This window comes from Amphiprion ocellaris, chromosome 7, assembly GCF_022539595.1.
Source record: "Amphiprion ocellaris isolate individual 3 ecotype Okinawa chromosome 7, ASM2253959v1, whole genome shotgun sequence".
Classification (NCBI taxonomy): domain Eukaryota; kingdom Metazoa; phylum Chordata; class Actinopteri; family Pomacentridae; genus Amphiprion; species Amphiprion ocellaris.
Window position 1 is genome coordinate 14818662 of NC_072772.1, and position 15982 is coordinate 14834643.

General features: G+C 38.9%; 1 protein-coding gene across 1 annotated transcript; it reads left to right on the top strand.

Annotated features, from left to right (window-relative positions):
- Nucleotides 1-311: 311 nt before the first annotated feature.
- On the top strand, nucleotides 312-6283 carry smtla (somatolactin alpha). The gene is made up of 5 exons (XM_023271177.3): nucleotides 312-351; nucleotides 563-753; nucleotides 3701-3814; nucleotides 4846-5025; nucleotides 5249-6283. Exons 1-5 carry the CDS (start codon nucleotides 336-338, stop codon nucleotides 5441-5443), a joined length of 696 nt encoding a protein of 231 aa, XP_023126945.2. The 5' UTR covers nucleotides 312-335; the 3' UTR covers nucleotides 5444-6283.
- The last annotated feature ends 9699 nt before the right edge of the window (nucleotides 6284-15982 follow it).

Below are 15982 nucleotides of genomic sequence, written 5' to 3' on the forward strand. Positions count from 1 at the left end.
CAAATTGATTATTTAGTCTATTTTGAGGCTCAACTTTTGCTTCAGTCCGTTTTCCTTCAGCTGAAGGTGATGTCCCAAATTTCAGCGAGAGTGATTCATGGAATAATCTGGTAACACGGTTTCACCTACACGTTTGTACCTAACTTGCCCATCTGTAGTCACCATCTTTGTGTTATGCATAAGAATGAAATGTGTTGACTTGGCAAGACTGGTGTCTTTTTACAAGAACCTACGTAAGACGAAAATTAGTTTTTCTTTATTCATGACCTGGTCAGGCTTTATAAAGAAGTCAGAATGACAGAATAGGAAGAAAAAGCTTGAAGAAGACTGACAGAATGCACACAATGGCAGGTAAGGTATCCTTTGTAATCATGACCTTGTTTTGCAATTTTGCTGTCTATTTAAGAAATTGCATAAATTACAATATTTGGTTTTGTTGAGTGGCGATTTAAATCGGGTTGTAATAAAACAATGGAGAAATAGAATGATCATTTAGTTGGGACTAGTGCATTTTACAATTTACTTGTGAACAACTGTTACATCTTTATGTCTGTGTCTTCAGTCATCCAGAGGAGTGTATGGGCTCTATTGCTCTGGCCTTCTCTCCTTACTGTAAGCATGCCACTAGACTGTAAAGAAGAGCAGGGCAGTCTCTCCGGCTGCACTTCCATCTCCCAAGAGAAACTTCTAGACCGAGTCATCCATCATGCTGAGCTCATCTACCGTGTCTCAGAAGAATCGTGTTCTCTGTTTGTGAGTACAACTGACTGTTAACCCAAAATGAATCCTGGCACTTGTACAATGTGAAAAACAAAAAAACTAACTATTCAGCAGACCCACTGCATCCGCATGCTCCTAAAGAAAACAACAAGGGCAAAGATTTAGTTGTGTGTCTAATCTCAGGAGAAACTAAATCACTTTTCTTCACATGACAGGGTTTTGTTTTGTTTTTCATCGTAACTAGAGAAAGGATTCAACTCGAGTGCAATCTAAGAAAATTACCTATGGGGGGGAATGTTCGTGCCTGTTGGGCATAAAATAGTTTTATTTATTTATTTTGTTTATGAAATATGAAATCTGCATTTTGAAAATCTGTGCTGTTGAAACAGTTTTAGGCAGCATCAGTGCAGAATTTTGTGCTTGAATCCAATATTACTTTTTATATAGGACAAAAAGGTCTTGTTATGCAATAAAACAGAGTAATCCAGGGAGCAATGATTCCATTTTTTTCATCCAAGTGCTAAAACAACAATTGTAATCCTAGTCATGAGCCCCATTTTTCCCAAACTGCACAGGTGCAGAAGAGCAAAAGGATTTTTTTGTCTGTCTTTTCAGCACTATGCTGGACCAGAGGCACTTACCTTTTCTGTTAGATACTGTGTGTCATTGGCTTTTGATTCTGACATGATCATCGCCTCACTGCGAGGCGTCAAAGTAATCTTATATCTCTCCTCTGAACCAAAAATGTTTTATTGAAGAAACATACCTAGGATGGGGTAATATGAATGCCATAATGATATACTGCAGCAGCGAAAGCGCAGGTTTTGCGGCCTGTTGAATCCCCTTCAGTTTGAGGCTCTAGAGTCAAAATGGTCTTTGAAATGAGATGATGTAGGGCAGGGGTCACCAACCTTTTTGAACCTGAGAGCAACTTCAAGGGTACTGAGTAGTACGAAGGACACCTTGTTTGATACAAACTTCCTCAATAGCAAACTCGCGCCATCGTCTTTAAACAATAATAATAATGAAAATAATATGTAAAAAGACTGTCTGATAACATTTATGTTAATTATTCCTTACAATAATTATTAACGATTTCCACAACAATGACGGTAGGAAACACACAGACACACACACACACATATGGAAATCTGTTCCAATATTTAAAAGTCAAAGGTATCCCATCTCTGAAACTTTGGTAAATATCTTTCTTGGCAGTTTTGTATGAATCAGCATATTTGCAGCATTTGGTCAAAATCACACCAGTTAGATTTCTGTGCAAATTATCACTTCTAACATTTTTACGAAATCATTAAACGTCATCAAATCATGCTTCACTTGTGCAATCCACTACCTTTGTAACATTTTTGAACAATTCATGAACTCTGTCCCATGTTTGTACAAATTATCAGTTATGCAGGAAAAAAAATCAACTCTTTCACATTTTGAAATGAATCCTATCACATTAGTACTAATCACCAGCATTTTTCACCAGCATTGCAACATTTTTAACAGATCATAACAACTAATCATTACGTTTTCAACAAATTATTTTTCACATTTTTGTGTAATGGCACGGTGTTGTGAATGACAACATGTTACCTCTTTCTTTGTCTGTAAATGTGTGTTAGTGGGAAGCCTGGCATTGCAGAGCTTATCATGTCTTACCTTTACCTTGCAGCTCACAGTTCAGATGGTTCAGTTTCCCAGTGATGTCCGTTAAAAATGCAAAGGCAAGAATCCACTCAGTGTCCTCAAGCAGCGAGATGTCTTCCCCTTTGGATTGCATCAACTCTTTGATTTCGGCCAACAGTGACAAAAAACGCTGCATAACTGTTCCCCTGCTGATCCATGGGGTTTCTGTGTGTAGCAACAGGTCACCATGTTCAGCTGACGGCTCCTCCAGTAGCACCTTCAATGTCTGGATCACCTCTGCATCGTACAATGAAGCCTGTATGCCGACCTGTCATGGAGGAGTCCCGTTCGTTGTCATTGAAATAAGCTTTTCTAATAGTACATTTTTCTCCACGAAGAAACTTTTCGCCGGGTAGTAGATGCTTTTCCTGTCCGTAGTGCGCATACAGTCTATGTGCGCTACCAGGTGGCTAGTTAGCATGGAAGCTATGTGACGGCTAAGTAGCGTCTCTCCACATTGTGCCGCTTTGCCGACGCAATAGTCGCCCCGCAAATAAGACACTTACATTTATCTTTTACTGTCGTGAAAAAAAACTCTTCCTCCCAGTCATCGTGAAAATAGTGTTTTCTCTTTCACTTCTCTGTCATGTTTTGGGGGTAAAAACCACATCCAGCTTCCCAAAGTGTCTGCGCCTGGACGCTTCAGCAGAATGACGTGGTGGTTTGACATGCGCAGTGAACTTTGACTCGGACAAGGTCAAAATTCTTTTACACCGAAGACATTTTTGTTTTAAAAAAAAAAAAACTTATAATAAATATTGTAATTTAAAATCTGCATTAATGTAGGTATTTTTGATTCAAAAAGAACAGCAACTATAATTTTTGATAAGGAATTTCATGGTGACTAGTGTTATTTTTAGAACACGTGTGGCAGGCAACTCACATGGTCTCTGCGGGCAACGAGGGGCCCGCGGGCACTGTGTTGGCTACCCTGATGTAGGGCTTGTTATTGAGAATAAGCTGCATGGGGTCTACAGATGAGAGCATGCCGGAGAACATAACGCATCTCCAGTGACAAAGACTGGTGAAGCTTTTGTTTTTTCTGCTATGTCTTTTTGTACACAGGTTTTTAAATCAGTTTGAAAAGTCTTACAGTGACGCTGCTCCCCTGTTCTGCAGGCAGGTATTTTTTAAGGTTAGGACTAGAGTGTAATCATTTTTGAAACAATGGCTAAAACCCACGGAATTCCAAAAGGTACTATAGATGTTACTTAATACTGCTGCTGATGAAGTTGACTTTTGAAAATGGAGGGTAAATAAATGTGTTTTTGTGAATTCTCTTTAGGAGGAGATGTTCCTTCCATTCCCTCTGCAGCTCCAGAGCAGCCAGGCTGGCTACGCGTGCATCACCAAAGCCTTACCCATGCCCAGCTCCAAAAGTGAAATCCAACAGATATCTGTATGCACATTGCCGCTGTATTTTCCTTGTTAGGGCTTTGATTTTTATCTGTTAAGAATGGCAGTAATGTGTGTGTGCACTTTTGCTTTTTTGTATCTATTCATGTGCAGTGTTTACAGTTTCCTTGTGTGAGTGTAAGAACACATACACACACAAAAAAGAAATACGAGTATGGATTGTGTGTCTTGATGTGAGTGCAGAGGATTGAGTTTCAGTGTATGTCTGTATTTGTGGATCTGATTGGACTTAATTTATGTGCACACGCATGTGTATGTGCATGTGTGTATGTCTTGGGTTCATATTATTGCATTACTGTTTGCATGCACACTTGTCAGCTGCTCGGTTGTGTGATGTTTGCAGTAAACGCACTGAAAGAGGTTTTTACTGCTATCCAGCAGGGCGCAGCCTTTTAGGACAAAGATCAGCTTAGTCACTGGATTGGAAACTAGATGGAGCCACTTAGCAAAAGGCCTGTGAAGGGGGGCTTGGCTGTCCTACAACAGTCCTCCTTCAACTAACAAAGGCCATAGTATATAGCAGCAGTTTCTTAAGCCACTCATTTTTTAGCAATATTGAAGCAGATGGGTAAAAGTTATGTCATCACATAATAGCAAATGTGGTCTTTAAAGCTGCACATAGTACAAGGTTCTTTATTTTAGTCATTTATCCTCTGCCCTTTCTGTTGGAATATTGCCTGCTTTGCAGTTTAATGGCCATTTGTACAATGGTCATTTGCTCTTGCTGCAGAGTCTAGTCTGCTCAGGGGAATTAAAGGAGGTTCAACTGCTTTGTTCATATTTCAACTTGTTTTTATTACTGAATGTTTTGCAGCTGACAAGTCCCTGATCAAAAGCAATGCTGTTAAGTGTTTTCTTCAATGCCTGTGTTCATTATTATGTTACAGAAGTTATAAATGATGTTTTGTTTTGTTTTTTTTTAAATGTATTGTTTTTATGTTTAAGAGCAACTTTGTAGACATTCTGTTTTAAGTCACTTATTTATTCCCTTCTCTCTCCCAATGTGCTCTGCAGGACAAATGGCTGCTTCACTCTGTGCTGATGCTGGTCCAGTCATGGATCGAGCCGTTGGTCTACCTGCAGACAACAATGGATCGCTACGACCACGCTCCTGACATGCTGCTCAACAAGACAAAGTGGGTGTCTGACAAACTGATCAGTCTGGAGCAAGGGGTTGTGGTCCTCATCAAGAAGGTGGGTCAGTTCACATATCAGGATTACAGTTATTTGTAACTAAACCCAGATATCTCATCGGGACAGTTACTGCTTGGAATAACCAACAAACTATCATCAATTATGTTTCAAGTTCCTTTTGTTTTGATAGTTAAAGTTTCAAAGATGATAATATAACTTCTACCTTCTTCCTTTACTCCTACTTCTTCCCTTTTCCGTAATGTTTCCTAATGTTCCTATGCAGATGTTGGATGAGGGGATGTTGGCCACAACCTACAGTGAACAAGGCTTATTCCAGTCTGACGTGCAGCCAGAGATGCTGGAATCTGTTATGAGAGACTATACTTTGCTCAGCTGTTTCAAGAAAGATGCTCATAAGATGGAAACTTTCCTCAAGCTTCTCAAGTGTCGTCAAACCGACAAATACAACTGTCCATAAAACATAAGCCGCAGCTTTTAAATAACACAGCATTTAGCTCTAAATGAATTCCTGAGGTTGCGTAGCGTGCACTTAAAGATATGACCATGCCTGGGGCGACTCAGCCTTGCTTGTACTGCAGTACATTTCTTATTGATTGTTTTGGAACACCTTCACACAAAACTAAGTAGGTGTAATCCTGTGCCCTTTATTCAACATACTGCGTTCTTTTTTTTTTTTCTTTTTCTCCTGCTTAGTTGTTATTTTAACCTGGTAAAGGCAAGAGAGGGCAAATTCCCAAAAGATTATTGCATGTCGAGCTGTCAAAAAAATCTGCATATCCTGCCATTGATTTCCATTTCCTTTGTTCTTAACTGGAGTTGGTATTCCTTGCTGGCTCTTGCAGTGTTTTGATTATTCCCACGGCCCCGAGAGTATTCAGTGAGACTCCCTTGTTAAATGGAGTTGGTTTCACTTCTGCATTAGTGAAATGAAACCCTTTCACTGGAGATGGGAGTCAAACAGAGAGCAATAACTATTAAAAAAAGAAGAGAGAGACACATTTTGATTGGTGAAAGAGGGTGTAAGAGAGGCAACATAAATAACAGCTAAAATGAGAGCCAGGACTAGTGCTCCTGAAGGAGAAAGGAATTCCTCTGTGCCTAAATGTGCCTAATTTAACATGAATATAAAAACGAAATAAGATTTGTAGAATAACCCTTATTCGTTTCCAATATTCAGGGAATAAACAATTTAAATTTATTCTATTCTATTACTCTATTTATGAATAGACTAGGCCCTGTGTACTGTGTAAACCTTTTTAGTCTGCTGCTGATCTAATAAAGCAAGAAAGAAAACCAACATGTTTATTTGTGTTCTCTTTTGAGAGAGTGAGTAAATAACATACATTTTGTTGAGTCCATAACCATATAGAAATCAGGTTCAAATAATGCAAAATATGCTCTTTAATTTTCATTTATAAAAACAAAAACTGAATTTTGCTCTGATTTACGCACATATGCACATGCACATTTTGGGAGTTTTTTTGTTAAAATGTTTTTTTCATTGAAGACAGCAGAATATATTCTGCTTTTACTGTTCTTACTGAGTTCAAAAGTAAATAGTCAAAACTGATATGGAAGGGATTTTTATAATAAGATTCTATTGTGTCTTATCTTAGCACTCACTGTATTAGCCTGATGACCCTGGCTTTATCATCTTCTGTACTCAGTGCTAATCTTAATGGAGATACACGCATGTAGCAAATTAAAGGGAAAAAACTACATAAAAGTGTCCGGTTGTCATGTCAGAGTTGTCATTTTGAAAGAGACCACTCCCATCTGTATAGAAATGCTTTGTTATAGGATAAAGGTGATCACTTAGAAAAACATATTGATTTAAACTCTTCCTTCTAAAGGGACAAGCGGGCCCAAACCATTACAGGAAAATGACCTTGACCACCTTAACAGAGCCACCAGATCCCCTCACTGTAGAGGACAAGGGTTTAGGTTTTTTCTTTAATTTGTCACCCATCTGCAAATTCAAGCAACACTTACCTCACTGATGATCATTGCCATTCATGACCTCATTTGCGATCTGGAGAAGGAGCCCTCCTGTTAGCTAGTTTGCTAATGTTTATCTCCCTAGAAACACTTGGATGCTGATGCTACCTGCTGTTTGGTCTCATTATAAGTGTTATAAATTTCAACAGGACAGTTTGCAGTGTTTTGGCTGCATGCTGTGCACCATCTCCAGAGTGCTGACACATCAAGCAATCTTGTAAGTTAGCCAGTTAGCTCTTAGCACCCTCCTGTCTATTCAGATGACATAATTAGAGAGAGCTCAGTGAAACCTCATCATCGTGACCTTTGTTGGCACTTTACAAGCGTCCCAAAATACATATGTTTTTCTGCACACAAACATTGTTGCTGGATACAAAGCTTTGAAAAAGCCTTAGGCCACTGTTTCTATGCCCAGCATATACTGTCTAGCTTGTCACATACTCAGCCATTTCTGAACTCAAGGTCCTGTATTTGGAACTTAGAATCACACAAAATAAACCCTTTCTGTCCTTAAACTAAGCTGACCTCTTGTTAAAGGAAGGTTGCAGATGTAACTGTGATGATACTACTGGTGCATGTAGTTTGCCGCTATCCACAAATGCAAAGGTTTCAGTCTGTGATACTGCTAAAAAGTTATTTGATTTTCTATTGTATTTAAAATATCTGTGTAAGTTGGTTGATGAATGGGTGGAAACAGCATTTATGATGGGCAGCAGCCTAACTGTACAACCTTGGAAATCTGACCAATTAACTTTGAAATCAGTGACTTCTTTTCCTTTGTAGACTTGTTGCTTATGGAAATCTTTGACGCACTTGAAGTGAAAGCTAAATTTAGCTTGACCTTGAATTTATTAATATGTCTTTACATAACAGTGCAAGACTCATGAATGTTCAATTTTATTTTTCTTCTTCTTTTGTTCCTTTCTTTATTTCAGCATTTATTACTTTTTATCTGCTTTCATTAGTCTTGCTTTTCCCATCTTCTCAGGTGTTGAGGCGTACATGGACTTATGTCTGTCCTTGCTTTAAAGGTTGGAGATAATAAGCAATAGTCTGTATTATACAGTAAGTTTACAGGGCAAAGAAAAAATACTGTTTGGATGAAAAAAACTGTGTTTATAATGGACGTTTGCAGTAGCTACTGCCTCTCAGGAACAAGTCTTGAGAGACTTTGAAAGTGATCATTATGTACACGAGGAGCTGTTTTTAAATAAACTACACTATATTGTTGGTAATGAAGAAACATGTCATCCTGTGCAATGGTGCAGCTTTGTGATGTGTTTTTAACAGTCTTTGGACAAAAATGGATCTGTATGGGACTTTGGATACACAGACGATACTGATCTGTGAGCAGGGTCGATTCCTTGTTGGTTTTGTTTTTACACAGGATTTGTTGACAATGAGGAAAATATAAAACTTCTCCAGATGCATGCACATCCCAAGTGATTATTACATTATCTTCATGGTGATATTTGTGTATGTGTGTGTGTGTGTATATATATATATATATATATATATATATATATATATATATATATATATATATATATATATATATATATAAAAATAAAAACAAACTGCTGCTGATTGCTAGTTCCACACAAATTCCGTTGGATTTAAACAATGACAAATAAAGGCCTCTATCTATTCTCTCTATCTCTATCTAGGTTTTTCTAATAACTGCAAGTGCAGCAAACGAATAGTGCAGATGATTATAGGCCTTGGTGCACTCTGTTCTCTTGACTGCTCCATGTTCACACAAAGATAACTTTGTCAAGGGAAGGATTACATCCAGTCACTGACTTTGGCAAAAAAACAAAACTGCCACTCTACTTGCTATTAACTTAAGTGCAGGTTAGTTTTTCACTAAAGTAAAGTTTGTGTTTGTGTGCGCAACATTCAGAAAACCCTTGCAGTCAGCATCCTGACGCTCACGCAAGTGCTTGCACTTCATACAGTATGGTATCAACCAAAATGTTGATGTTGAACACTTGAGATTAAGTGTGACTGACCTGCAACATTTTCATCAATGCGAGAAGTAGGTTAATCTGTTATTGTAGTTAAAAACTTTGAGATGACAGACAGTGCTTGACTGTACTAGCTCAGTACTAAAACAAAATGTGGAGAAAGGTCTGAGCATGCAAAACCATAGTTTGACTAACATAATGTTTTTCTTTTTCCTGTTTTGTCTCTTTGTGAATTAAATGTTCTGGTAATTTTGTCATTGGTCACATTCACTTTATTGATTTAGTTCAATTTAGAACTACGCAAATAATGTTCAAAGCAATTAATTTAATCATTATATTTCTTTTGAGCTGCACAGTAACTCGGTGGTTAGCACTGTTGCCTTGCAGCTAGAAGATCCCCGGTTCACGTCCCAGCCTGGACCTGGGGTCTTTCTGCATGGACTTTGCATGTTCTCCCTGTGCATGCTTGGGTTTTCTCCGGATACTCCGGCTTCCTCCCACAGTCTAAAAACATGCTGAGGTTAATTGGTGATTCTAAATTGTCCATAAGTGTGAATGTGAGTGTGATTGTTTGTCTCTGTGTGTAGCCTGTGATCGACTGGTGACCTGTCCAGAGTCTCCCCTGCCTTCACCATGTGTCAGCAGGGATAGACTCCAGCCACTCCACGACCCTAATGAGGATTAAGTGATATATACATGATGGATGGATGGTTGGATGGATGGATGGATGGATGGATGGATGGATGGATGGATGGATGGAATCTGTGTATCTTCAATAAGAAAGCAATTAAATGGAGGTCTGTCCAGTGGAATCTTTAACTTTTCTATCTTCTGGAAAAGAGCTGCCTGGACGAAACTAGATCAACTGCTTATTAATATATACAACTGCATATTATGGTATAGCCATTTATTGAATTATACATAGAGTCTGACCAGCTCTTTGCAAAATTTGAAATGGAAAACATGAAGAGGGAACAATGAGATCTGTTTTGATTTGATTATATTTTTGAGCTGAGAAGTTCCCTACCCATGAGCTCTATTTAAATAAAATATTTTAGTAATAATTTACATTTTTATTCAGTAATAATGGGGCCATACCTCAAGTTTTGCATTTTCTAATGGGTCATCAGGTGCATAACTATGTTAGTGCGGCTTTGAATGGGTCTTTCGAATAACCCAGTAGCAAAAGTTAGGCAGTCACCTGAAATTATGTATGCTAATAAATGGATGGATTTTAAAGGGATTTTGGTCCAGATGCCCTGAAAACCTTTTGTGAAGTTAAGCATCACAGAATTCATTGGAGAGGTTTCTCTAATTAATTAAAGAGCTTGCAAAAAAGCAGGGATGGCAGCCGGAGCAGAGAGGAGAAGTACTGTTTTCCTATAGCATTCAACAAATAGTGAAATGATTCATTTATTGTCAGGATAATTTTATTTTTTGAGTTCACTTGCCTACGTATATATATTTAAAGTCTATGGTTATGGGAGGCAGAGGGCTGCACCTGCCATTCAACAAAGCATGAGGGGAAATAAGTTTCATCATAGGGTAGCTAATTACCTGCTATTCTTGTAAGGAAGCTTGTTCACGTTACAGCCAGTTCCTAGGTAGTTTTCTATTTACATAAAATGGAAAATAGCTGCACTGCCTTTAAAGATGACTGTGCTATTCCAGTACTGCTTTTATTATATTTACTGTGTTGTATTTGCATCCATTTGCTCCTTTGCACTACATTTAAACAAATATCACACCTAAAAGAAATTTACTTTCCTTTTAAGAAAAGCATTGACTTCTAAGTGACAGTCTGAACTGAGAGATTTGGATCAAAGCAAAGGACAGAAAGTTGTTTGCACTTTTCAGTCAGAAATATATATATATATATTTTAAAAGCATAGACATTGTGGATGTGCTGAACTTTTTGCTGTGTTTGCTGGGGCCACTGGCAAGGTCTAGACTCAAGATTGAGCGACCTGAGCATCATTAAATAAAAGTGCGTAGACCTGTAATGACCCCTGGGGTCCTCTTGGAGTTTGATCTGGCACTAACTTGTATCTATCTGTTCTGCAGGTGGCTGACTGGTGTGATCTGGGACACCTGTGGCGCACAGTGTGTTTCTAGATTACACAAGTCCTGGCTGCAGTTTAATCACTCACTTTGCTCCTCTCCACAGGCTCCCCACAGTCTGGTTCACTCATGTTGCCTTACTTTGTCCTCCTGTTTGGTTTTTCACCTTACAACACCTGCACCCGCATCTTTCACTCATGCACACCACACACAAATGACTTTACTGATTGCCACTCAGTTATTTTAGGAATATTTAGTACAGTCTTTAGTTTGGCTTGATTTTATTTGAAAAAATTAGCCTTGTGAACCAAACTGATGTGTATCCTTTTTGTTGTGGTCACTTGATCCAGGTAGCAAAACCAAAAATACAAACCATCCAGAGCGTCAAATCTGTTAATAACCTACTAATTATTTTTAAGTAGTCATTGTTCACATTAGGTGCTAATTTTTTTACAGCTTGAATTTAACGGATTCTATTAGCATGCATACTGCACTCACCTGTGGACTTACATGAAGTACTGATTTAGTGTAGTGTTTGTGTGTGCGCTTCATTTTGCAAACTACCTCTCTTGCCTCAAATCACACGTCTTGTAACTGAATTCTAAAGGATCGCTAAAAACAACTTACTAGCCATAAATGAAGACATTATTTGTGAAATTGGCATCATTATTATAATAAATCTAGCCAACATCTTTTAAAATTAACTTCCACTGTTACATACTGTCAGAACCTAGCCAGAAAAAACAAAGTTCTTCATGTGACAGAAAAGAAATTCTATTACTTAAAACACAAAAAATTGCTGCCCTTATTCAGTGTTTTCATTTTGACTCTGAAAAATAAATTGCAACGTTTCATTAATTTAGCCAATTTAATGCAGAGAAACTGCTTTTAGTTATTTTATATTTAAGTGAGAGAATTATTTTTTCTACCCCCTTTCAGATTTTTAAACAGTTTATGATCTGAACCGATTGTGAGAAAAATCCACATTTTTATCCCTGTTACTTATGTGGTTACAGAAGAAGGGTAGTTTCTCCGGGGTCAAGATAAGATCTAATGCAATTTTCATGTTCTTGATTCAAGCTTTAACACCCCAAAACACAAGAGGGCAGTAGTGCTCTGTCAGGAAAGTTATCTTAATCAGTGGATTGTCTGCTTGAGAAATCATGCGTTTTAAGACATTGCATAGTATATTAACTCATGCTAAGTTAAAGGCACTGTACCAACAAGGAGAAAAAGACACCGGAGGACATGTTATCTTTTTTGGGGGAGATGGCGACCACTGCATTAAATTTTACTTAAAGGTAATTTCCCTTTTTCACTCTTTTAACAGATAAGAAACAAAAAGTGGGATAATGGAGTACACAAGCCCTATATAAATAATCCATGTAAAAGCTTTGTATACAAAAAAGATAATATATTGTCAGACATCCTCTTGTCCAGAAGCCAGAATAAAGCACCTACAGTACTACCCCCACTTGTAGCTAATAGGCTTGGAATTGGCAGGCTGCATTGCTTGTTATCTGAAACAGATAAATAACAAAGGACACTGCTGCCACAAGCATTCTTTTCTTTCTTACCCTCACTTTTTTCTTTCTTTTTTCACTGCTCTTGGGTTTCTTCTGTGCAATTTTGTTTTGTTTTTTTACTCTCTGGAGTGTCCTGCTACATCCTCTGCCCTTCCACCGTCTGTGAGCATATCAGAAGATGTAAATCAGCCGGCGGTTGCCACAGCGAGTCAGGTGTCAGCGTTGGGAGCTGGTGTCATGTGGTGTGGGGTGGATGTTGAGGCAGGATGTGGTGAGGGGGCCTAGTGTCAGCAATGTCAGGTTCAGCTTCCTGTGGCCTAATCACTTCAGCATGGGGGCCACGAGGAGATTGGGTAGCCCCTCTTCTGCTCGGCAGGGCTGCAGCTCCACAGCCGTACCCTTGTAGCGCAAGCCTCACCTCGTCTGGTTCCCGACAACACCCAAGTAATCACAGGCGAGGTAAAGCCTCGTGCCCCCACCTACTTCTCGAGCTTCGAGGCCATAAATATTTAAGATTGGCTATAAGTAGTAAGAGGAGGGTAAGGGGATCAGAGGAGGGAGAGAAAGATGTTAGGGAAGGGGAAAGAAGGACATGGGGATGAAGGGAGGGGAAGGGTGTGGGGGCCGGGGTGATTTCACAGTCTAAGTATTATAACCTGAGGAAAGGAAATCTAGACTGCTGGGATGCATAAGTGGAGCAGAGGAGAAAAAGCGAGGGAGAGGAAAGAAGCAGGAATTGTACAGAAAATGCATGAGAGAAGGAGGCAAGGAGAGGTAAAAAGGGCACTTGTTTCGTTTTCTTCCCTCAGTAGTGATGTGAAATTTGTCAATCATATAGAGCGGAAAAAAACTAGTGGTGTGTGGTTGAAACTTTGGATTCAAACTTTCCCATTCTACAATGATGTCTAATATTTAACCATCAATATCTCATGTATGAATTTAGGGCAAATGTGTATTGTAGAAAGTAAATACGATACCAGCTACTTCTCCCTCTGCTTGTCATAGTCATATGCAAACTGCAGCTTTTCAAATGTATTAGCCACCAAAGATGGTCTGAGGAGGAGGTGCTGCCAGGCCGAGACTGAGATTGAATTTGAATAATCAAAAGGCAGAAAAAAAATACTTTTTTCTGACCTTGATGGAAACTGTTATAAATCAAGGAAAGGACATAGAATAAGACAGCTGCAGTGCCAAAAGAATCTGCATGTCTGCGATCATACGATGGTGGATGCTGATGTGGGTCTGCTGTGGATGGTGCACCACTTTCAATGTTGTTTTTACACGGTAGTGTAAAAAAGGCATTATTCCCTTTTCTTTTGTTGAGGTTGCACCAGTGTATCCTTTGCTAAGAAAGGAAGCATTGAAGCTGTCAGAGAATTCATCCAGTTCTTCTCATGGCTGCCACTGTGATAGTTTTTTATTTCACTCAGTTAGGAACCTTCTTAAGCAAAATCCAACCCCAACCAGACTTCTATCACTGAGTCCTTTGGTAATGGCAAGTAAGAGAGAGTGTGTAGCTATGGTAACATTTATCACTGACCATAGCTTCAGTGTGTTCAAGCTGATACAAATAAATATGGCTATAAAATAGGGAATGAAATAAAGGACATAATACATAGCTATATAAAGATTAAGATTGTTTAAATTTTCACTCTAGCTTGGAGGGACATTTCTGTACCTAAGATCACCTCATGTCCATTCAATAAAGTATTTCTCTAATGTATTATTATTTTCTAAGGCCTGTGATGCTGAAATTACTGTTCAACTGCCAGAACTCTGTATATTTTAATGACACTCGCAGATCCATGTGAAATGATTTACTCTACAAGCATCAAACCTTAGCTTACTAACAGTGTGAGCAGCCGATGATGTTCGCTGACCCATTTTCATTTGTTTTGACTGACAGCTGACAGATTATTGACCCACTTATGTATTTATTGTGTAATTTATTTATTTTAATGTGTATTTTACTGGCATTTTTTATTTAAATTTGACTTACACTATGTTCTATATAAAACAGCAAGCATTTGTGACCTGTTGACTCCTCTCCTCTTCTACAGCAGAAAATGTATTATCAGGGGCTGCATACATAGCTGCAGTTAAATAAGATTTATTATACCTTGCAGTGTACCTCGATCAATAAGTTCTTACAGTACAAATACACAAAGTATTTGTATTGTTTGTAGTGGTTCTCCAGAAGCAGCCTATTTTTAAAATTTATTTCCCTTTCCCTTTGCACACTTTTGACTACAAGTATTAATGTGGGTATCGAGACACAACCCTTGATTTCAGATCGGAAAGAAAATTAGCGGTATCAAACATCTCTAAAAACAAATCAGCAGAAATAAGAGGGAAAGTTCCAACCAAAAATGACTGGGATCTGAGCACAGCTCTGAGCGGTGTGACATGCTGGGAAGTAGGTTGGATCTAGAGAGAAAATGGATGGCTGGAAGGCAGGTACACAGCTAGAGGAGTTAGGCTGGGAAGTGGTGTTGGCTTGATATGAAACCGAGACTCAAAGTATGAAGTCCTTGAGCCTCCACTGGCTCGGCTGGCTCCCACACTGTTGTTTTGCTTTCATTTATGGCTCAAAACGACAGCTTGGAGAGACCTAAAACAATCTCACAGGCCCTGTATGATCTCCCACACTGAAAAGCATGTAGCAGCGGCTCTGTGCCTCTCCAACCTCCTCGCTTCCTCTGCTTTAATGACATATTTAAGCTGCAGCAAGAACTTGTCACTAAAAGAGTGTGTTTGCGTATGCAGAGGTAGAAAATAGAGAATGAGCAGAGGTGAGAGGGGGAGGAAAAAGTCTTCCTATTGCACATAAACTTCTGAAAGCCTTGGCTGCTGCTTTTGAGATAGAGACATTTCTATCGTTCCGCAGCCAACCAGAGGGAATTTGTTTAGACCATCAAAGAATGCCACAAGGTCTCTGACATAACCAGCCAACAAATCCTGAGCTGAGAATACCTGCAGTTACTTCACATAAAGTCATCTATTTGTACATATGCATATGTCAATCTTAAAGTCCAGCATGTCTGTTGAATCAGTGACACATCTAAAGCTCTGGATGTTCAACCTCACCTCACCCCTCTGTCCCCCCTTTGGATCCCTGTGTAGAGACGTGAGGGGGGTCAAGAGATCACAGGGCATCAAGACCATCCTAAGTGTTACAATGTGTTGGAAAGATGTCAGGCTGTAACAGCAGCGGACTCATGTTTCACTGAGGAAAGACAATGTTATAGTGGGGCAAAGAGAAAGCCAATGTGACTGTTGAATACAGCTGAAAAGTGAGGACACTTTTCCACAGAACAGGGATGTGCATATACTAGTATGTAAACAAACTAATTATACTTCTTTGTAATTCATTAATATTCCCTTTGATTGATAATTACATTACAGCCTTTAGAGAGAGCTCAATGATAAGCAAACAGAATTCTC